General features: G+C 35.6%; 1 protein-coding gene across 3 annotated transcripts in view; it reads right to left on the bottom strand.

Annotated features, from left to right (window-relative positions):
* The window catches only part of jp (junctophilin), a 40,951-nt gene that overhangs the window by 16,530 nt on the left and 622 nt on the right, over positions 1 to 23,799 (bottom strand). For all 3 annotated transcript variants that reach the window (XM_069047097.1, XM_069047096.1, XM_069047095.1), the window contains exon 2: positions 18,630 to 18,841. In XM_069047097.1, coding sequence (XP_068903198.1) covers positions 18,630 to 18,841 — 212 coding nt within the window. The remainder of the gene's footprint in view (positions 1 to 18,629; positions 18,842 to 23,799) is intronic.

Here is a 23,799-nt window from a genome sequence, read left to right as displayed (position 1 = left end):
AGTTCATCACCTTTTTCAAAATTTTCTTCACTCACTTTAGCAACAACAGTTGAGAGTTTGAAACTTGTGTTGGACTGTTTTTCATTGATTATTTGGGGAGTGTTATGCAAAATTAATTTCTAAAGCACAAACGTCGCCAAAAGTGGTAGGTTCAGATAAGTGTCTTTTAACTGAGCAGCGTACTACCAGTTTTGACCAAATTCTCAATCATTTCTATCTCGAAAACGAAAAAACTTCAAAACTTCTATAAGAAATTTTTGTGTCTATGACTTCTTCTCATCATCACCAATTACCGTTTTTTTTTCTAAACTTATTATAGAATCACCCTGTATAACTAAATATACAGGGTGTTTAAAACATGCCGCACTAAAACTATAGTACAGTGTTCAGAAACATTTGGTAAGTGAGGGAAAAATATTTAAAAAATTCTTTTATGGTGAATTTGGCAACTGCGTTCACTTACCAGTACCTACCTTTAAAAAATTGAAATAGTTTCATCGATTTTTGCTTAATTTTCGATAATTAAAAGAGGTAAATGGCATTTAATAAAGACCACAGAGATTGCGTTAAAAATTATTAATCAACCTTCTATTCTGCATACTTTAGTTGCATTTTGGGTGTTATTTAGTAATAATAATTACAACTAACAACGTTTAAAGATCTTTACAAAAACTCCCATTGTGCAGAGATATGAAGACCAAGAATTTTTTAAATATCTTTCCCTCACCTACCAAATGCTTCTGAACACCGTACAATAATTTTAGTGCGGCAGTTTTAAACACCCTGTATAAACTTTTCTAACTTGACATTTGTCACACATAACCTCAAAAACGAACACGAAAAACGTTCAATATTCATGCCTTGTCACTTTTCAGGTATTCAACCTGTTTTGCACCACTCGGCTAACGCCTCGTGCTTCAAATGTCGGCTTCATATCTGAAAAGTGATCTGACACCGCACTTATACCTATTTTCTGTAAGTACTGTTTAAGAATTTAAATTTCAACAATTTATTACAGACATATTTCTGCATTATTCTGTTTATCTTTCAGCTGTTTGAAAATAATATTTTCCTTTCTCCAGAAAATTATCTTAAAACTTGAAACATTTCTATTTATTACATTCACATTAAAATAGTAATAATCTCGACGTTACAACCGATTATGGAGTCTAAAAGTTCCCGAATATTAAAAAGTTCATAAAACTTTAAAAAGCTTTTCGCTGAGCAACCTGAGTAATATCTACCTCGAAATCCTCTTGTTCTGCGAGGGTCCATAATTACATAAATTTAAGCCCAGCAGCGCCACCCTTATACTTTTTAACGAGTTGAACAATTATACATACAATTATCCTACCCCGAAGTTCATTTAAAAAACAACGAATTTTCCGCATGATAAAAGTTGGCAACGTGCAAAAATTAAATAACTTTCTATAAATTAGAATTTCTGTTGTTGCTTCAGCTCGCGTTCGTTCCGCTGAAAGAACCGCCGTGTAACATGTGGACCAGAAGGAATAAATTATTTTTACGCAAACAACAGTAAATAACGAACGAAAAGACTTGAAAAGAGTTTTAACTCGCCGAGAATTGTAAATGCCACATAAATAATGAAAAATAAGTGGGGCAGGTAATGAATGCCCTGTTTGTTAATTAATTTGTACGGCACCTGTGGAAATTACGTGCATTAGGGAATGAAGAATTGTATTCACTTAGCGATTAGGTTCCGGCGCCAATCGATATTCCTCCAGTAACCCTTGAGTTGTCTTATCCATCGGTTGCCAATTAAACTAATAGACCCATTCAACAATACCATAAATAATTAAGAGAACAGCGAGTGCCATGCCAAGTCCGAATAATTAACCAAGTAATTTCGGAAAATCAATGCCGCATGCATATTTCAAAATCGTATTCAAGGCTGAAAGAGTGATAAAAGTCTCCCCGGGGGGCATAGGCGCCGCCAACGAAAAAATGTAATTCCTCCCTCACGGGGTGGCAACAGGGCGCGTTTATTTATGCGGTGCTGTGAGAATTAAATTCGGTATTGTGGAAAATTGTTAATCGCTCAGATTTGCGCTTGTTTGTGTTGTCTGGCGGTCGAGTTCATTAAATATCGTTCCCAATTACCTCTTCTGTCGATTTCATCGCAGATTACAATGTTAAAATTCGTTTCATGTTTTTAAATGTTCCATTATTTCTGTCTGCCGTCCTCGGCATCGTCTGCACAAACAAAGCCGACCAATCCGAATCTTGGCAGTCGGTCGACTCACTGATAATAAAATTTATTCCAATTTTCATAAAGAATCGACTCGATTGAGTTATCCCGACGGACGCAAAAATGCAAGATATTTCTGATGTGTCGTAAAATTAAACTGCGACAATTTTTTCGGCGCAACCGACAGATACACTAAATTTAAGCTGAAATAAAACGCTAATAAAATTTGCCAAATGGTTTGGAAGAGATTTATCGCTGGGCGCATTCTGGGTTGGGCTTCCAAACGTCTGGATAAATCACCAAAACAGGGGTTCCCCGGTTTATCAAAGTTTTATCGACAATTCGTTTATTTATTTGTATTGCTGTTGTCTCGTTCTTTATTCAAAGATAAATATTTAATCCTGGCCGGGATGTTTACGACTGTTTAAAGACTTGACCATTCATAACGTCGAGGGAAAGGTGATGAAAAATATTCGCTTTGAATGCGTGCTGTTTATAATTAAAATGATAGTAAAAAGGACAACATGCAACGGTGGAATAAAAATACAAATATTTACAAGCGCTTTAATTAAAAAAGAGGAATTAAAATGTTGGAGTAGGTCAGGATAATCAAATGGCAACGGTAATACCTGTTCGTGATTGTGTCGAAACGAAAATTACCAATGAATCAGGAAATGCAATTGACTGATGGGTGATTTAGATCATGTGGAATTATTAATAAGGACAAAAACGTAAAGTGACAACCTCTTGTTAAAAAAAATGTTTTTTGAGAAGTTGGGCTGATTAGGATATGGCGCCATCAAGGACAATCATGTCAGAAAAAATCGGTTCGTTGACATTGTAAATGACAAAGTTAAATTAACTTTAGCAAAGAAGGCAAGGATGGAACGATGACGACTTTAGACACGAAACTGACAAAGAGTAACTAACAGCGCTGGTACATTTAATAAGACTTTTATTACTAAAGTCGGGATAACGAGTGCATTCATTCAAATTTCCGAAATAACTGTAATTGTGAATTATGAATTTATAAAATTTAGAAGAGTTTAATTTTCCACCTACTAAAAGTCGCAGTAAAAAAGTGTAATCAGGTAATTAAAATAATTATATGCATTATGATATTAGTTCAACAAATTTCCATTTTCTTTTTTTTTCAATTAACTGTTTAGTTTAATAACAAGGAAGCTTACCTTATTGTATTCTCGGAATTTATGATGAGATACGTATTTAACAATTATTTTTTTTTTTGTTTTTGGCTTAAAAACCAAATATGTACGTACGGTCGGTGGACAAATAAAACTGGGACACTTAAAATTTAATCTATGTAAATCAGACCAGTGAATTAACAGTATATTTGTCAGTTTCTACATAATATTTCATACATATTTGTGATAAAGCCGTAAACGATGCAAATTTGTAAATTTTGACCTATGTGATTGTCATTTTTGTCCCAGTTTTATTTGTCCATCGACTGTACATATTTATTTTCAGTTTTCCATTTTCCGTTTACTCACTCTTGTGAAACACGAAAAAAAAAACGAATAAGGTAATTTCAACTTTTAAATCAGCAACAAATTATTTGTGACATTTTAAACTATTGATTCGAACATAAATACTTAATTCCTTTCTTAATTTTCTCTTTTTTGCAAAATAATGTGTGTTTAAAAAATTCTGGTCGAGTGGTCTGGTGCTTACTTTTGTTTCTGTTTAGTTTAGCCATCAGCTGTCAAATATTTCGTGAAATAGGATGTGTAGGATGAAAGAGTGAATGTGCACGACCATCAATACGAATTTCAGAAACCGTTGAAAGAGAAAACGATATAAAATGAATTGAAAACTTCAATTTGTCATTTATCAAAACAAATGAAGGCATAATCAAAATGACATTATGCGTCTGAAGGATTTGTCAACTGGAAAGACGACCTACGTTTGGAAAAGAGAGAGGAAACTGTGGTGTGCTTGGTCTCAAATTTATTTATACCGTACGATCAACAATTACTTAGATAAGGGGAGGCTATGACTTTGACGTCAAAGAACTGTCAAAAACGCAAAAATGGTGTTTACTTCAGAAATATTCATGACAGAATTATATTTTAGAAATGAGAACGCTGTAACCTCTCTTCATCATGGCTGTTAGTACAGATGATTAGAGCTGCGCCATACGTTTTCAGTTTTGCTTTCCACGGTCGTCTCTTTTGTGTTGATCATATTATGTATATAAATTTATCGTCAATAAAGCAAATTAATGTCAAAACTAGTAAGTATTCTTTGTATTTTGATACAAATAAAAAATAAGTAAGAAGTACATATAAATAAATATCAAAACCATTTGTGCTTTCATTTCATATCAAAACAGTACAATCTGGAACAACATGGAGATCAACTTTTTTTGTCTGGTTTAAAATTAAAGTTGATACAATTTTCTGTTTCTCTGTGAATACCGTACAATTTATCAAAATTTCCGGAAGGGAATATCTGGAGAAGTAAATTCTTGTGTAGTAAGATTAATATTCTTCTTATTAAGCTGATATCAAGCCACCATACTGACAGTCAAAATGCATATCTACTTTCAATTGGAAATAGATAACATTATCAACTATTCGGTATATTGCAAAAATAACAATCAATAACATCAACGTGCAAAAATGTTCCATATGGTTTATTTATTGATATTTTTGCTTCAGAACAATTTTTTCAAACAATAATTTCGTACATATTACAGGTTATACAGATTTCATACAAAAATATCCTTAAATTGGTTCGATACATTTTTTTTTTGCAGGTGGAGTTATTGATATTATTTTTAACCTCTAAAAAGTTAGAAACTTTACAGATAAGAGATATTGTTCTGGCAAACAAAACTTTGCTTCATAAATTTTGTAATCAAATCCATTGTGTATTACTGTATTCTATCCAACTAGTCTACGTAGTTAAGACTTTTATAAAAAATAATATTCATTGTTAAATCTCTCCAAAATGTTCGGTAATACTTTTTGATAAAACTTACATACTTATATTTTTCTTTATTACATATTTTGTTATATTTTATACAGGGTACTTCACGAGTGATAATGAGCCAGGCGGAATTGAAAATGCAACCCACAATACACTTCCAAAGATAACACAGATATTTTAAATATCGTATTGTTTTAAAATGAAATTACGAATCCATGATATCTTTGCTTCCAATAATTTTATTTGTCATAACTGACACGAAAAAAAAATACGACGATTAAAATGTATTCAAATGTTGATAAAACTGACATGATCCCGATTTATGGCGAATTTGATAAAAATGTTTCTGCCGTTGCGCGTTCATGCAGATAATAAACATTTTGCCAAAAACTCTTCGTTTTCTCACAATTTCATTTAACCAAGCAAATGACGTTTTTGTCAAAATTTACGGAACTGCACAGCTAACTTTGTTTTAGGTTTTTTAAATCAAGAAACAAATATGTATTCACCTTAACTGACAAATATGTGTGAACTGGGCTTTATTGAATATAACCCAACTTTTGACTCGATAATGGGTAATGACATTTCCTTGCTTTTTTAATGTCACAAGAAATAATTCAAAGTGATTTTTAATAATTATCATTTATTAATGACCCTAATGTTACGGTTGGCTTCAAAAAAAACGGGAACTGTCAGAAAAAGTTCTGTCAAATTTTATTAAATTTTTATAGTTTGAAACGGTCTTTTAGAATTTAGGTTAAAAAACTACACTTATGTGTCAGAAATGTCAGTTATGCAAATACAAATACTACTGTCAAACAGACACAAATTGACATAAATTGACAAATTAAATTTCCAATTCACATTAGGTCAAATTTCATTTCCCGTTTTTTTTGAAGCCAACTGTATGTACATCATTTTTTTTAGAAATGTCTAAAAAATGTTGGTCAAGATTCCGTGTCCGGAATAATACTATAATTCCACATTTCCACTTCTGTTCAAAAAACATACGAACATTTTTTTCTACAGCCACCGAAAATACCTATTTCAAATAGGAAATGACGTTTAGTTGTTCACGTTTAAGGAAACGTGACATTTGACATTTCATCATTAGTGTGGATATTTTTATAAATTTCCGGATGAATTTATACAAATGTCATGCAAATGTCAAAAAACAAAGCACGTTCTTCTTAACTATTGAGATCTCTGTAGAAAAAATCGTGTGTCAAATTTCGCTTTTGTTTTGCAGCTTTCGCATATGTGAAACATCACCCTAATTTCCTTTGTAATTGCACAAATAGCAATTGCTCAAAGTAATAGCATTTACACTAAAACGTTATTGCACAACACTCTGACTCTGGGAATAATTATTCTTATTACTCTAAAGTTACTGTTATGGGTATTGTAAACTGATTAGGCAAATTTGCCGACAACAAATTTTACAAAATAAAATTTTTGATACCTTAACACATTACCACGCTTCTTACTGATTACAGTTTTGTTTTGTGTTTGCACGCACAGTCGTAAAACACGCCAAATATTTGGTAATTTATAATAATATTTTTTAACAAATAAATTACGATTGCAATAACATTTTAATCACACATTAAATACCAACAAAATTAGAATTATCTGAGCTTACGTACTACAGTACCATAACAATTGCTTTAAAAATCGACCTTCGGTTGGGTAATATTTACACAATTTCAAGATAATGTTCGCAATTTATTTACGTTAAACTAGAGTTACCCGGGATCTCACAACAAAAATAATTTCAGATTTAAACTGAAGTCTTTATTTTTCCAGTCGTACATTATCCGATTCTCTCAACAGCAGAGTTTCCGATATTTGTATCGTAAACATCCTGCCAAAAGATCAATTTAATTTTTTTCGTAACAACACATTTAGCTGTATTCCTAAACAATATGATTATGTTAACAAAATCCAGTTATTTTGGCACGTTTCGAGTTGGTGTCTATGCCTAAAATTTTGGAGCACTTCCAAATCCAAAAAAATGTGCTGCTTTCGAAAATCTAGTCTAAAGCCGAATCCAACCGGGTCGTCAGTCCTCACACCAAATCTAAGAGGGCGACATCTTCGCCACCTGATACACGCACGAGGCCGGCGCTGTTTCCGCCTGACCGGATTCGCTCCGGAACCGTCCCGGAACAGGTTCACGGCATCCTGAAAATGGCGGTTAAATAATAGATCACACGTCCGAAACCGGCTGCGATGGGTGCGACTTTACTGCGAATCCCCGGAATAAAACTGGGTCGACCATTTTCGCCATTTATGGCGGTACTTAAGGACGTTATCCGGAGCGTCAATGGGAGCGAGTAAAAGCAGCTTTTAACTCGACCTATTGTGCTTTAACATGATATAAAAATGCCGCAATCTAATTATAAAAATAGATTCGAATACGACTGTACTGTTTGCCAAGACAACCGCAATATTTACAGTTGACAACACGTATTCGTGGGTACAGCAGCCAAGGTAACAAATGGCTTTTCCTCGATTCGTTCTTCTGTTAAAAATAAAAAATATTTCGTTAATTCGCGCGAGGGAAAATCGCGGTCGCGATGGTCAAAAGGAGCTCCCGAAAAATCGCTATTTTCATGCTGTTTTGACGTGGAAAGGTTTATTGTTCCTGGCAGACAGCGAGATTTCTTTAATAAAAGAGCTTTACGCTGTGCGGCCGTAATATTTCCCGCTGCCATTTAAAAGAGATCTTGGGGTAACGCGGAGGATTTGGATTGACTCAACCTACTTCTGCAGGAATCGATTTCCAAGCGATACTGAAGCAGGGAAAGGTGTTTCGAGTCGTTCCGAAAAAATCCAGATGGACTCCTCCACTTAAATCTCCGGGGGCCGGAGTCGTGTAAGCGCTTGCGAAATTAATTACTTGAGTACCTCCATAAACTAAAATAAGTGAGTTTCGACCGTTTTACAATCGAAGGCTGTATTTATATTTGAACTTTGTGTGTATGTCGCTGGAATCAGTCCAAAATGTTTGATGTAGAAAATGAAAACTGCACCTGATACTCGTTACATCACGATCGAACCTACCCCCAACTTCTTTCATCTCATCATATTAATCCCACGTAAATCTGGAAACTCCACTTGCAAGGGAGTCGTAAATCTCGCTTTCCAACTTTTATCATTGAAATTTCATTACCTGAATGGCTCGTTTCGCCAGAGCCAGGAGCACATCCGCAATTAATTATTCTGCAAGCTCTGCAGCGCCAGAGAAAAATCGCAATAATTAATTACGACAACGTCTCAGTTTTGCAAATATTATGAAAGAGACCGGTCGGACTTGAGAAATATTTATTTGCTCTGAGAGAAATTGTTTGTACAAATTATCGAGATGGATTGCTTTGAATCCCTGTTGATTTGTCTATCAGGATTTAATTGGAGTGAAAATATTCCAAAGTTCAATGATATCGCGGAGTTTCAGCTGCCAATAAATCATCTGGCATGGGTCTTGTCCTCATTAATGAAGACTTGCGCAACTTCGGGAATATAATCCCGGAAAAGGGACCAACTGCAGAATTATCGAGGTTTTCAGATCCAAGAGAATCCAGTTGCTGTCAGACAAGTTGAATATCAAAGACATGGCGAAATGATTTTCTGAAGGCGCCTGCAGCAAGTCTGAAGCAGCTTTGCAGAATCGACTGTCATTCCTAAAATGTATCTTCTAGAGAGGTTTGGAAAATGGCGATGAAATATGACGTTCCTGTCGAGCTTGCTGGAGGAACTCAAAGCTTGAAAAATGTACGGAATGTGAAAGTAAAAACTCTAATGCTGTTGAAGCAATAGAAAAGCTTTGTATAAAACTGATCAACAAGTTCTCCTATTGAAATAGAACGCGTGATCAATTTATGGAATAAATAAATGCAAGGCTGCATAATAATGACTTCGTTGTAAAAGCAATTTCGTGATGCAAATTATTACAAGTTTCCTGCAACCCTTGTAATGAATTACAATTTCCATATAATATTCACCGCTAACATAAACTCGAGTAAAGTTTTAAAAGTAAATTAGTAATTTCAAACAAATCAAGAAAACGTACCGTTTAGGGCGATTTAAAACGTGACAAACCATTTATGAAACACTGAGAAAATTTATGAAACATTAATTCGTCCAAAATTAGTTACATCTGTTTAACGAAGTTGGGCTAATTATCTGTGTTGTGTTGTTAACAGAGAGATTTATTCACGTCGAGCTAATGGAAAGATTCTCTTCTAGAACCTCTATTTGTATTTCTTAAGACGACCTAATTATGTAAGGAAGTAGGATATACGGAGACATTGCGTTAGAATTACATTAATGGCGTAATGTGTTCGTATTTGACATTTAATAATGTGCATCATTAATCATTACCTCACAGGCTGCAAACCGTTTTAAACGCTTACTCATTTTTCACACAAGAAAATCTATTACCAAATTTGCAAGAAATTGCTTCGGTTTAATTGGCCAAAAAATTTGAATTGAACGAGATGCTCCGGCCTGCTCGTCTTAACGATTTTTAAAACAAACAATAATATTTTTATGACAACTTATTTTATAACAGTTGAGCGGCCATATGTTTGGACTGTTAAAAATGCCTAAAAATATTCCACGTATTCTTCATATTGTGAGCAAAATGTGCTCGTACGATGCGGCCTTTAACGTCAAATAAAATAGGTCGTCAAACATTTTGCAACTTGATTTAGACAAAATGAATTTTTTCTGTATTATCCTTGTGCGAAACAAGCACAGAAGTAACTTTTGTTGTTCTCATTTCTCAAAATATATTACTGCAATGGTTAAAAAGTAGCAGAAGTGGAGCATGTGCGGAACAGATTAAGATATTCAACGTGTGCGCCGCAGATTTGAAGCCTAGCATATATACAGAGTGGGGCAAGAAAATATAATTCTTTTTTTTTAAGCTACAGTTTTTAGTTTTTTACTTTATTCTCAAACCATCTAGTAAAGTGGAAAAATTATGAAGCATCATTTACTTCTAAAATGTCAAATTTATTCTCAAAGTGAATTAGGTAAGTTTCACTGTCTATTATTTTTGGCAATGGTACTTTTTTCACTTATATAATTGAAGAATTAATTACTGTAGTTTCAATTGGGTTGTAGGTCGTAAAATTTTATGGTACTTTAAGTTAAAGATCTTGCGGGGCTTATAAATCCTAGTTTACCACTAGCAGGTAATATTTTAAGCAGGGTTGTATTGTACATTTGGTATATTTGCATTGTATTGCAAACGGCACGCGCCGCTTCCCAACCTTTTCAAACCCAACCATTGTGCCCGTTAATCGCTCATAATATCCAATAAAATTTTACGACCTACAACCAAATTGAAACTACAATAATATAAAGAATGGAGTTTCAACAAAATAATTATTATAGATTTTGGTAGGTACAGTTGCGGACACGGAATCTTGGACGATTTGTCATTCGATTGACATAAAAATGTAAAACTGGCTTTAAGTGCAACTAACCTCACTTTCGATTTTTGTAATTTCTACCATACTGACAGCTAGAGAAAAAGTGACAACTAAAACTTTCAAATGTCAAATTGTTTCAAACGTCAATCATAATGACAATAAAGCGTGGCTTACATTGACATTTTTTGAATTGACATAAATTTGACATATAAAATTCCCTGTCCGCAACTGTACATGCATATTTAAGTACATAATTGTCATTAAGGTAGCTTTTTGAAGTGAAAACTTCTTTGGGCGCACCGCGACATTATCCCCGCAGGTGAATTAATTTCACCGGCACGCGTCACGCGTCACGTTACACGCTCCAAGGTGAAAGGCTCATTCGAGTGTGTTCGGGGGAGCCGAGTTTAACCAAGCGAGCGAGAAACAGTCAGATTTTGTTTATTTTTCAAAATAATTTTTAGTAGTTGTCCCGCAAGCCCTTATTGTATTCCCCGCAATCAGCAATTGTCCTGGAACTTTTAAACCTTACCACATGAGTTTCATGGGTACATGTCATTATGTTAAAAACATGTATTTATTTTATATACCCTCGGGAGTGACATTTTGGAAGTAAACAAAACATACAACACATTGTCAAGGTCTTGTGGTAAAAATTGTATTTTTTTTTAATTTAATGTTTTAATTAATTGTACCAACAGGTCAAAAAAAAATGGTAATTTAATAGTTAAATTCCATGCCACGAAACATGGAATTTAACTGTACGAATCAAGATTTGAAATAAATCTGAATGTATAACTAATGTAAGTAGGCTGCCAAAAATCTATTACTAAATTTTTAAGCAAATTTTAAAAAATATTTCTGCTGTCAATTTGCAACGACATTTAGCTCTTAGAGGAGTGTTGAGCCCACGACATTTCAAACAAATTGTGGGCACCAAACAAGATAATTTTTTATCTTCAATTAGGTAGTATCGATTGGTTAAAATTCGATCGGCCAGACTAGTGAAAAAAAGTCGACTCGTAACGTAACTGACCTGTCCAACCCGTGTTTCACAAATATGAAAACCTGATTGGTTCATTAGTCACTGCTAATTTAAAAAGTTAGCGTCGCCGCCAACAAATCGTCTGCGGTTAAGACGTTAAAAATACGGTTGGCGGTGAACCTTTCCCCATTTCCCTCCACAATAGCTCCCCAGCCGGCGCGTCCCGATCATAAACGAAAAATCAAAAATCGCTGAACCTCTGCCAAAACATTCTCCCCTCGCCTTTTCCGTCCACCCGGAGTTACATATTTGCAAACGCAAGTCGCTCCGTAATTAGCCCCACGATCAATAAATAACCCGCAGAGTGGATAAAAGCAGCATCCGCTTTCTAACTTTATCCCGAAAACTGTTTATTCAGATTTGGAAGAATCCTCCGATCTTAGCAAAACAACAGAGGCGATAAACAGCTGCTTTGGCGGTCAAATTGCGAGTACGAGGACGCCGAACACGTCCCAGTTATTCTGACCGCTATTTTAGTGGCCGCCGCTGCACCAAAACCCACTTCACAACGCAGGAATTTTAATTGTATTCCGTCTCTTTGCAAATGGCGGCGGCGCACGTGGCGCTCCAGGTTCGGGAATTCGGACCCGAACCGGACAAAACGTCAAATGTTTGGCAGTTATAACCGCAATCCGGTTCATAGCAACACGCCAAATATTTGACGTTTACAGTGGCGCCCTCTTTGACGTGTCCCACGAAAACAGCGCACTTGTCTATCCTCCTGCAATAAATGTCTCATTATTGTAACAGTTCTGTAGCCGCGTTCTATATTTATAAGCGCTCTAGAATTAGGAACTGTGCTGAAACACTCTCCAACAACCCGGAACTAACACTCGTAGCCGGTATGCGCTGGTGAAGTGTTAATTTTTTGCAATTAGTCGAGTCGAACCGGCCAAGACAAAGGATTCTACCTTCGAGGAGGCGCTTTTCAGACCTCGTAAAATATTCAAGCCCCGAAGCACCTTTTAATTTATAAATAACTTTACAGCGCTTTTTAATCTCTTCCATAATTTAAAACGAGAGCTTTCTTCGTGAAATATTGCTTTGTCGAATACCTGAAACAATGTTTTATCGGAGATCACACTCCAACAGGGTTTCCCAACTTTTGTTGTAAATCTTGGAAGCGTAATCGTGACACTTTTCCTTAAATGCGTGCGAATATTTATAATTGTGGCGTAGAAAGTCTCTATGAGTCTGCAACCAACAAGACGCAATCACCAAGTGACATGTTTTGCCAAACAAAGTCACCATCATCGGGACTGATGATAAATTGTTTACACTAGAGATTTACGACGCGCATCACATATTTAAATACGCTGGAAGGACATTTCATTTATTTTCAAAGTAATTAGTATTCCATTATATTAAAAAGTTGCCGCTGATCGTTACAACCGTCCATCCATAACGTGACAACAGCAAGTTGTTTACATTTTTTCTTCCTCAACTGTACACACCCAATAGGAAAAAGCAGAATTTATTAAAATAATTTCAAGCATTTTGACTGCACAAACGCAATAATTAAAACAATTACTCAAAATGTACGTAAGATTTTTATCACGAGATTTATCACACAAGTTGTGGAAGATATATCTTGTTGTGTCACTGCGCACATTCCTCATTCTGTATTCTGAAGAATTCAGATTTAATTAATTTTTAATTGAGATTGATTCAGGATCTATTAACGTATACAGCGCATTCGGATTTGTTCAATTATACATTGAAACGTCAATGTTTGGTAAACAAATTTCCAGATGGATAAAGAAAAGAATGAGTTCGACTTGACTCACTTTTGTAAATTTTTGGCAAGCATTTAAAAAATCCCAAATATCTTTGAGCTAAATCGTAAATTCTTAGTAAACCACCTGAAGCTTTGTGCATACTTGCGAAAAGGTAATCTGTTAACTTCTGCATTCTCCAAGTTCGCAACTAGCTGAGTGATTGATTTGTGGGTTTAGAAATACCGCAGATTTCCCGGATAATTAAGGCAATTTGTGCTTCATCGATGGAAATTCCCAAGGAATTTTTCAATAAAATGGAACGGAAAATAAAGAAGTCGCTATTCTGTAACTTGTAATGTTTTATAAGGGAGTTTTGAAATATTGAATTTCAGAGGAACATTTCAAGTTATACGTGAAACCTCCATAATACAAACGCTCGAGAGAACAAAAGTTTTGTCTGTAATAGCGAAAATAAGAAACCGATGAAATATCCTGCAGGGATGTAATGTGATTCGAGTCAGGCGAACTGGATGGTGCAGCTTGGTGAGAACAAGATTAATTCAAATTGTGAGATAATGTTAAGATTATTGTTAAAACGACAAAAAAGAAAAATAATATGAGAAAATGGATCAATAAAAAGGGAGTTTTTTATACATTGTTTTCGCTAACATCAAGAGAGGAGCGGCTTTGTTCTTGTAGCAGAAAGGGAATCACTTTCAAGAATTCTTTAAATTATTAACATTTTACTTTCGACTTCTACATTAAAAATAAAATTCCATCTTCGTTTCAAACCATCTTTATAATATCAAGAGCCAAAAGACTTGCGACGAAGCTTGCGAATCCAAGTTATGAAATATCCAAAATAAAGATAACTCTGATAACAAATTCTTAGATATACCATATAACATTCATTTTTTCTCTGCTTTTCTCCAAACATTTTTTGTTGTTCTTCCGTTTTGTACAAGTGAAAGCACTTAATTCAGCACATTTTTTATTCTTATCGTTGCCTCAAATCTTTTTTTTGCGTAAATCTCATTTTTATTGCCTATACTGTTTGTGCATTATATCATTAAGAGTAAAAGTGAGTCTTTTTGTGCTAAGCTCAAAGGTTGAAGACCGAGGCGGAGTCGAGGTCGGCAACTGGGTGAAGCAAAAAAAGTTCTTCTACTCTACACAAAGGTGGGGTTTTTGACCGCTTGAAGATAAAACATTTTCTCCTTCATTTTTAATCCCCAACCTCCTTTACATGATTTCTCCAGCCTATTTCTCAATCTTGACACTTACTTTCATTTCTTATTTATTCGTTGCTTTGCTTGCTTCAACCTAATTTTACTTTACATTTAATATTCTCCATTTTATATATTTATTTTTGCCATTTTCTGAACTGAATGTTGTCTCCATCTTTTATTGCTTAATCACTTTTATCTATAGTCTTATAGTCCCATTTAATAGGAAGTACCTACCTAATTCTTCTCATTCTTTCTAAATATCTTTTATATTTATCTTTATCTGCCACTCTTCAAACACTTGTGTAATATTTTTCATTCGTATTTACCCATTGCTTTATCGACTGGACACTTTTTTCATTTAATGTTTTTCCTTTTATCCATTCTGTATTATTTATTTTTCCATCAAGACTTAATGCCATTTTTTCATTTTCGTATCTTAATATAATGTTTTTTACCACTAACTGTTCCTTTCTTTTGATTTCTGTTTTAATTTTAAATAGAGGTAGCTCTAATTAACAAAATATTGTCAATTTTTATACTTTATTTTCTTTAGAAAAACATTTTTCATAAATATTGTAAACGTCTAAGTCACAAATATTAATTTTGTGAGAAAAAGGAAATAATTATCAGGAAGAATCCAAAAATATATTAAAACAAATTATTCTCAAACTTTTATTTGCTTACCCAAATAAAACAATTATTCTTATACAAATGCATAATTTTGGTTTTAATCAAAACAATTTTTAATACCTGATAAAACATGAAACATAATTATATATTTTTTAATGATACTAATATGTTTTGACAATTTGTAAAATCTGCACATTTTTTTTAATATGTAATTATTTTATAAAATCAGTTTCGTATCATGCACCAACAAAATACCAATTTATAAAACAATAATGTTATTATATAATATTTTTTTCTATTTCCGGCATTTCCAATAAAATTTTAGATACATCGAACTCACAGACAGTACAGCCAAACAGTAACTGCCAGCTTCAAAAAATAATGTTCCGTCGTGCAATTTTAAACCAGTCATAAATTACTGTTCTAGTTGCATTTCAAAGATGTTCGTTTTTCTAAAAATACATATTGCAGTGAAATATGTGTCTTTGTAGAAATCAAGTGTTTCAGTTGATTTTGTTATTTTATATAAAGAAAATGACGCAATTTAGTAAAAATAATGTTTGGTTAACCATTCTGATTTAGCATCGTAAATGTTTTTATACCGAGCTATTATAGCTTGCATTACTTAACGAGCTTCCACTCGTAGATAAATAATCCAAAATTGCAAAGATCGTCTTTTACAAATGCAGCATCCGTTACGATAATTTTGTCGACTTTCATCCCGAGCGTCCAAGATTTAATTAAAATTAATAGAATCCGGTGATGTGAAAAACGTAATCCCAACCTTTCCGGTCGTTTCATTCTCCCATTCGGAGCTTTCATCTCGGCCGTCCAATAAAAATTATATTCTGGTATGTTTTTTATATTTTACGTCGCCGTCGTCACAGAATCCATTCAAGCGAAATTCCGCCTCGTCTTTATCCTCCCGCTCCCATAAAATGCACTGACGCAATTCGAATCGCATGTACGTGTAAATATTTAATCGGGGAAATATCGGAAGCTCGCAATAATTCTGGATTCACGTGTTTCAACTCTTTTGTGCAAGTTATATTAAGTTGGGACCTGCAGCAGACAGCGAGTGAATGATGGAGGAATAGATGATGGCTTAGTGGTCTCCCCCATCTGTCTGCACGTGGATGTGGCCCACATTGATCGTGATGGAGGGTGCGCACAGCGGTTCGCCCCCGAAAAATGCGAACCCCGAGGCCAGACTCACTATAAATCCCGCACAGACAAAAACGTTGCTTCTTCCAGTCAAAACATTCACCGGCACCTCCGCCAAAACTGCAGAAATCTACTAGTCTGTCAACCTACAAAAATCAAATTTAAAATTTTCTGTTTTGTGTTCACAACTGACTCATTATGAAACCCAAACGGTTGTCCAAACACCCCTTCTTTTCGATACGAGGCTTTTTACGTTCTAAAATTGGGAATTGCTCTGAAGTGTCAGATACAATACAAACTTTCAAACATAACCTCAAAAATTGAGATTCAAAACCTTCTGGTCGAATGTCACGTTTATAATCGTTTTTTTTTTTAAATCAAAGAACCACCAACACCGCAATTTACATGCAAAATAGAGCTGACACATTGTACACTTTTGGTGAAAAATCTCATCATATGAAAATTGCGGTTATATAGAGATATTAGTAGCACAGCATGTTAATAACGTTAATAACAATTAATTTGAGAGTTTAATAAATGTCTCACTTTGCGTGGCATTTTTAATAACACGTTCAAATTTTAAATACGAATTTGCGTACTTAATGTCCTTGAACGTTAAAAATGACAGCTGGTATGGCCAATAGATATCATTGAATTCATCTAGTTTAGTAAAATTTTATTATTGCAAACCTAATTCAGCGTGGTTCTTTGATTAAAAAATCACAGATTGTACTAACATTTAATTTAAATTAATTAAAGTTAAAATAAACTTCACCTCTAAGCAAAGAGCATTTGATTCTGACCTTGAATTGACTAAATTTGCAGCAAATTTGCAATTTCAATTTGATTCTCCAATGTTTCATTAGTGTCATGTTGTTAGTACCTACCAACTCCCCCAAAAATCCCCATAAATATTTTTGCCCAATTTTTCAGTTTAAAGTGCATAAATGTAAAATTTTAAAAATAGTATATTATTCTCCTCTTATAAGACATATTGTTGCACTCGTTCCTTTGTGCAACGCATGCAACAACACAAATTTGCAATTATTTCAGTTTGATTTTCCAATGTTTCATTAGTGCCACGTTCTTAGTACCAACTCCCCCAAAAAATCCCTAAGATTACTTTTGGCCGAATTTTTCTGTTTAAAATGCATAAATACAAAGTAGAAAAAATAGTATATTATACTCATCTTATAAGACATATTCTTGCACTCGTGCGACAACTTAACGTCTTATAAAACTTGTATCATAATAGAATCCTTGAGGGTGCAAATTAATTTCTTCGTCTGCAAGAGTTGATTTGAGTGTGGCTTGAGGATTTGACAATAATTGGGGCCGGTCTCGATGCGTCTGCTGATAACGCAGATTTCTGCGGCGGGGTTGTGCTGTTCGTGGCGTAATTCACTTTGTCGATAATTTATTTCGTACAAGAGTTTCATTTAATATTGGCCAATTGCCAAGTCTTACTAAAATAGGACTAATGCTCTAGATCTTTTCAGACATATCCTTTGATATTTCAATTTTGAGCAGAAATAGCGTCTGAACTCTGAAAGTGAAAGACTAATAAGGCGTAAAACCTGAAATCTGGTCGTTAAAGTTTTATCAGTGACAATCGATCCAGAGTGACTTTCTGATAGAGGCGAGTTAGTGGCTTGGGTAATAAACGTGGTAACAAGTTATAAATACCCAATGATAAGGAGGTTTGCAAGTCGGAATTTTTCGTCCCGGAGTTTCGGAGTGTTTTAGCCTTAATGTAATATCAATAAACGCTTGCACACTAATATCTATTTTGGGGCAAACTTCACCTAAAGTAGTGCTTAGTAGGCGCTTAAGGATCAAACATGGTCCCGATAAAATCTCACCAGGTCGAAATCTCACCCCTGACGTGAAACGGGGCACGCAACCGTGACGAAATTTATTTAAATGAAGTTTTTGTCTGTTTCGGGTGGCGATTCTCCGCATTTATAAATTCAAGCACAATCTCATATTTTCGGGGGCTCTAGAGCTAGACAATATTGCCAGCTCTATCAATCACCTCCGCTCGAAAGGATCATTTAATCCTGCTGTTCATTTATACATTTCGCGGAACAAATAGCGGCGTATTTTTAAAATAACGATGACTCAAATTAAAACTGTTTACTACATGAATGAATAAAGGCGCGAGAATGGTGAATGACTTATGAAACGTTCGTTTCTGGGAATTCTTTATTTTTTAATTCGCTTTCGATCGGGACTTACCGTCGTCAGCGTAAGTTTCAGATCCGTATCCGTCTTGTAAGCCGTTCGCCCAGGTTCCTTCGTATTTGGCCGTGGACGTGTTGGACTGTCTAACACCATAACGTCCTTTGAACCCTTGCGTCCACTCCCCCCTGTATATCCATCTACCCCGCGTTTCCACACCCAGTCCATGTCTTTTTCCATTTTGCCATTGCCCTTCAAAGCAACTCCCACTGAAAGAATTATAACTCAATTACTTGTAAATTATGACTCTCCGGCGAAAATTTGTCGGAAAATGTGTGGGTTAGAGCGCCGCTTCCACCATAATTTGCGCCAACAGTTCACTCAGTCATTAACAACTTCCTCAATTACCGTCACAACCAAATTTAAATCGCACACTTTAAAAAACAACAAATTAAACTACAACACTTGCAAAGAGAAAAATATTTATTATAAATTAATAACGACTACAAAGAGATTAACATTTTGATGTGAGGTTCTTCGAGGGGGGAAGACATCCGAAAAGATAGTCTTTCAGTTCTTGACCTGTCATACAAGGCGCTCCGTGAAATTTCAGTACCGGAATGAAGAAGGTTTCGGGTCGGAACTGGAGCTTGTTTTCTTCAACATCATCTTCTTCTCTGGCTGAATTCTCATCACAAGTTTTTTCGTCTGCAGCTGGTTGTGATTCGGGTTCTGTGACTGGTTCTTCAGGTGGTTCTGTTATTGGGAGTGGAATCGGAAAAGGAACTGGCAGAGGAAGAGGAAGAGGATCTGGCACCGGGACCGGAAGAGCGATCAAATCTATGTGTGTAGTTGTTTCCGGTTCTGAAGTGGTGGTTTGTTGGGGTTCTTCTGTTGCCGGTGGCTCGGGTTCTGAAGTGGTGACTGCTTTGGGTTCTTCTGTTGCCGGTGGCTTCGGTTCAGGTTTCTTCGCTGCGGCAGGTTCAGGAGCAGGAGTTTCAGTGTCTTCCTCTGAAGATGATTCACCAGTTTCGACCTCGTCAGCGTACGGGGGATATATTGTGATGGGAAACAAAGGCGTACTGCGTGTAAATATTCCTGTCTCAGGAGATTCATCAGAAGGTTCTCCACTAGTGACCACACCCAACCAGTTGAAAGGTTCTGAAGTAGATTTCGGGACACTTGGTACAGTGACTGGTAGAACATCTACAGTAGGAGGAGGATCCGTGATCCCTTGAGGCTTTTCGTCCTTCGGTTCTGAACATTTGGTGATATCTAGAAGCTTCTGGTACTTCTCGGGGGTGACAGCGGTTGGCTCGTGAGTGCAGCTGACAAGATGGCTGATGATGTGCAAGAGTTGGTTGAGGAGGCAGGACTGTTCGGACAACTTGACGTTGTTCAAGTCCTTGCAGTCGCAGGTGGGAGCCGGTGCGACTGCACCGATTGCCAAAACCAGAACAAACCAGCAGCGCAATTCCATCACTGACTGTCCACACCAACACACATCTCATCTTTTTATAGAATATTGTTAAAATTGTGCGTGATTATAGAGTGTTATTGGATGTTTATTTACAAACTCGATCGAACGGAGAAGGTCGTGGACATTCTAGAGCTGACTAATGCAAAATGCAAGATACAATGAACCCGCCATGCATCATTCAGCGCAAACACGCTGTGTCAAAACGCGAATGTGCGTTGCAAATCGCAAAATAGTCGACAATTTCTTGGAAACTGTTCGTCGACAGTTCGTTGCGTTTGGTGAATCCTCCAAGACCAAAGATGGCAGTGGCGGGAGTTGGGCACGTTACGCACACGACCAAGTCACCAGATTTATTTTTCTTTGGCGAAGTGTTTTCTTGCGCGATCCACACGATTACTCATGCCTATTCTGAGATAATCCGTAATTTTCTTTGGAACTCCGCTAGCGCACATCCTCTCACATCTGATTGTTATAAAAGTAACCTGTACGTTAGTGCAGTTCTAAATTTAGTAACCCCACACCAGCACGCTCTGGCATCGAGGAAGATGCCTCGATGATCACGACTCGAACAGACATCACGTCGATGCGATTTAAAGGAAGAAGTGTCACGAAGCAAACGGGAGGTGACGGTTCTGCAGAGGAACCGGCACGGATTCGCTGTTTTTATGCGGCATTCTCGATTTCGGATTCAGGAAGAGCCAGAGAAACGTGAGACGAAACGCTAAACAAAACTATTTCTGCCCAGGAAGGATCGAAAGATCGGCTAATGGGGATTTAAAAACGCCACTGGAAGCACCGCAGTGGAAGCGGAAAGATTTCACTTTTACTTCTACCTAGCCGAAACTGCAACAGGTGCTAGTTGCACAACAACGCAACTTCACCCTGAAAATTTTCCATTCGAACGTCATCCTGCGGACTTGAAAGGACCAACGTGCAACGTTTAATTAATCGCAGTTGTTTTGCACAAATAAACACGGTTTTGTTATTAGTTTTTGATACTGATGACATGTAAGTGTTGTAGGTACACATGGACAATATTGTTAACAGTGGCCTCGACTCGATAAACGACAAAAAACACTTCTTGGAAAGTTGTTGACAAGTAAAACACAGTTGTTAAACCGTTTTTCTGTCGTAACAGACCGAAGAATTTTATGGCCGCGAGCTTACAAGCTACAAAACGTTATTTTCTTGTACACTTTGCTTTACACTTTAAACTGCGCTTTCAGCTGATTCCAAACTGTGGCAAAGACATAAAGTGATCGTTCGACTTTCGCATCCACTGGAAAATGTGACGACAATAAAAATAAACGAACTGTCACCGTAATAAAGTGTAATAAAAACAAATTAATGCTGCGCTTGAAGGGTCTAAAATTTGGCATGAATAAAAAATCATTTGAAAAAATAATCTACTTAGCTTCGATCGATATTGTTTCATGTTTGTTTAGTGTTTGACGCAGTTTTTCCGATCATATTAATTAGTTCGTATCGGCCAGGCATAAATTGTGATCAATATTTTATTGGCTTCTATTTTGACCTTCCGTAATGTTCAAATGTTGCGCCGTAAGCGATTGCTTTCAAATAAATGAAATGTTGAAAGATATTGTCACAACGATTCCACGGAGCACACAGAATCCCTAATTCTTGCTAAATCTGAAACCCTACAACCTACAATTAAACAAACTGTATATTATAGTAAAATTTAGCCGATTCTAGAAGTAATTTATTGAGAAAAAAATACATATTTTCAAATGTCAAAAATTTCAATAAATAAAAAGAATTGATTTTTTCTGTTTCACTGTTATAAAGAGCATTTTGTGTAACTGTTTTCAGTTGCACAAAATTCGATTTTATATCATCGTTTCTAGTGATTATTGAATGTGGGGTTGGTATTGATATAGTACCGTAAATGCCACTAATGCCAGTGTTAAACTGTTGTGTTAAATGTGATGTCAAAAATGAATCTGAATCCATGTTTTGGATCAAAATAAACTATTAAGGGGGTAAGTTATTATTGTAACAAAATTTGGGACAATTTGAAATTTAATTTTAATACCAACCCAATTCCATTAAAATAAAAGACACTAGATAATTATTTTTAATAAAAAAAAATTATATGAATGAAGGCGAAATAGAAAAAATAGCATGTTACACTCATTTAACTCGTTGTCTTGTGCAACTCGTATAACAATATACTATTTGTTTGACTTAAACTAGCAGGTAATATATTCGCATTTTCTTGAATGTCTGTTGTAAACAGAAAATTACACTTATTGTGCGGTGAAAATGCGAACAAAATCAATTTTGCCGCGGTTGTTTTGGTTGCTTGCCCCCAATTTCGTGACAACATCACCCTCGTTAAGATTATTTATGTCCGTGCATACGATACGCAATTATAAATTAGCAATAATTAAACCCCTTCGCACCAACAACATCTGATAAATTGACAACAGCTAAAAACAAAACTTGGAAAGTTATTTGAAATGATAGCAGCTTAGGAGTTCAAAGACCGGGAAATGTGGCTACTCTAATAACTTCTAGGAAACATTCTGAAACTAATAATTAAGCGAGTTCAATTTTTCCCACTTTCATTGGTCACACTTGATCGATGGGATTTTCTCCGACATTCGTACAGTAGTTTTACAATTCTAAGAAAAGTTGATTACGGTTATAAATCAAACCAACAAATCAACAAAGACGAGGTACTGGAAGCTTTCAGTATTGAACCATCATGAATATGATGCAAAATATTTTCAAGGACACAAACTCTTGTAACTTGTTCAATTGATAAGTACGGATATGTTATCTGTCTAATTTTAGTCAATACTTCTCAGAATTTAAAGAAGACTATAGTACCAGTTGACACTTGTTCTGCAAGGAAGATGTCCAAGTAATCTATCGATAGATGGATGATATTTTGACCAATCGTGCTGTCGTTTTGTTACTGGTCGTGCGACACTTGTTTTGCATTTCTTATTGATATTTTCTTCTGCAGTCAACCTCGAACGTTATGTCCATGAATCACGACACATTCAAACGCCACATTTTCTTCATGTAAGATACAAAAAAGTAATTTGCGGGAACGGAGTTGACAATAGATAAACAAATTTTGATCAAAAGAAATCTTTATTAAAATATTATGTTAGAGGTTTGTCCAAAATTGCTTTATTCAAAGAGTAGAAAGGAATTCTCTTTTGGGTTCTTAATTTTGCAGATACAATATTGTGTGCATTGTTAGAAATAGGCAAGTTGATGGATGGTAGTAAATTAGACTTGACATGTACAAAGATATTAAATTATTGAAAAACTTTTCCAAGAGAGTTTAGTCTGTGCCAGTTCCGCACGAAACCTTTCGAAACCACCTGATGAGCTTGCTCGATAGTGTAAAAAGTTTGGAAATACATATTTTCATCCAAACAGATGGCGACTTTCCACTTGAGAAAATGGAAAAATTCGAAACAATGAATAATAATGGAAAATGTAAATTCAGGATTGAGTGTAAATTGTGTAGTTTTTGACAGTGGAGACGTCACTGCGTCCATTGCAGAGAAGCGACTCGAGCTCCGGCAAATCTGCGAGTGTCACAGCGTCTCGGAATCTCCCACTTTCTTATAAAAATTTAATCGGTGGCGTTAATTGCTCAATTTAAGCTACCTACTCAGTTATCGGGCCTTTGGTTCTATTTTTGCCGCGTGTCTGGAAACTTCCTAAAAGCAGGGAATACGGTCGCTGTCGAGAACGGGTTGATTT

Source organism: Tenebrio molitor, chromosome 5, assembly GCF_963966145.1.
Source record: "Tenebrio molitor chromosome 5, icTenMoli1.1, whole genome shotgun sequence".
Lineage (NCBI taxonomy): Eukaryota > Metazoa > Arthropoda > Insecta > Coleoptera > Tenebrionidae > Tenebrio > Tenebrio molitor.
The sequence above is the reverse complement of the archived record's forward strand: the minus strand, read 5'-3'. Positions and strand labels throughout refer to the sequence as shown.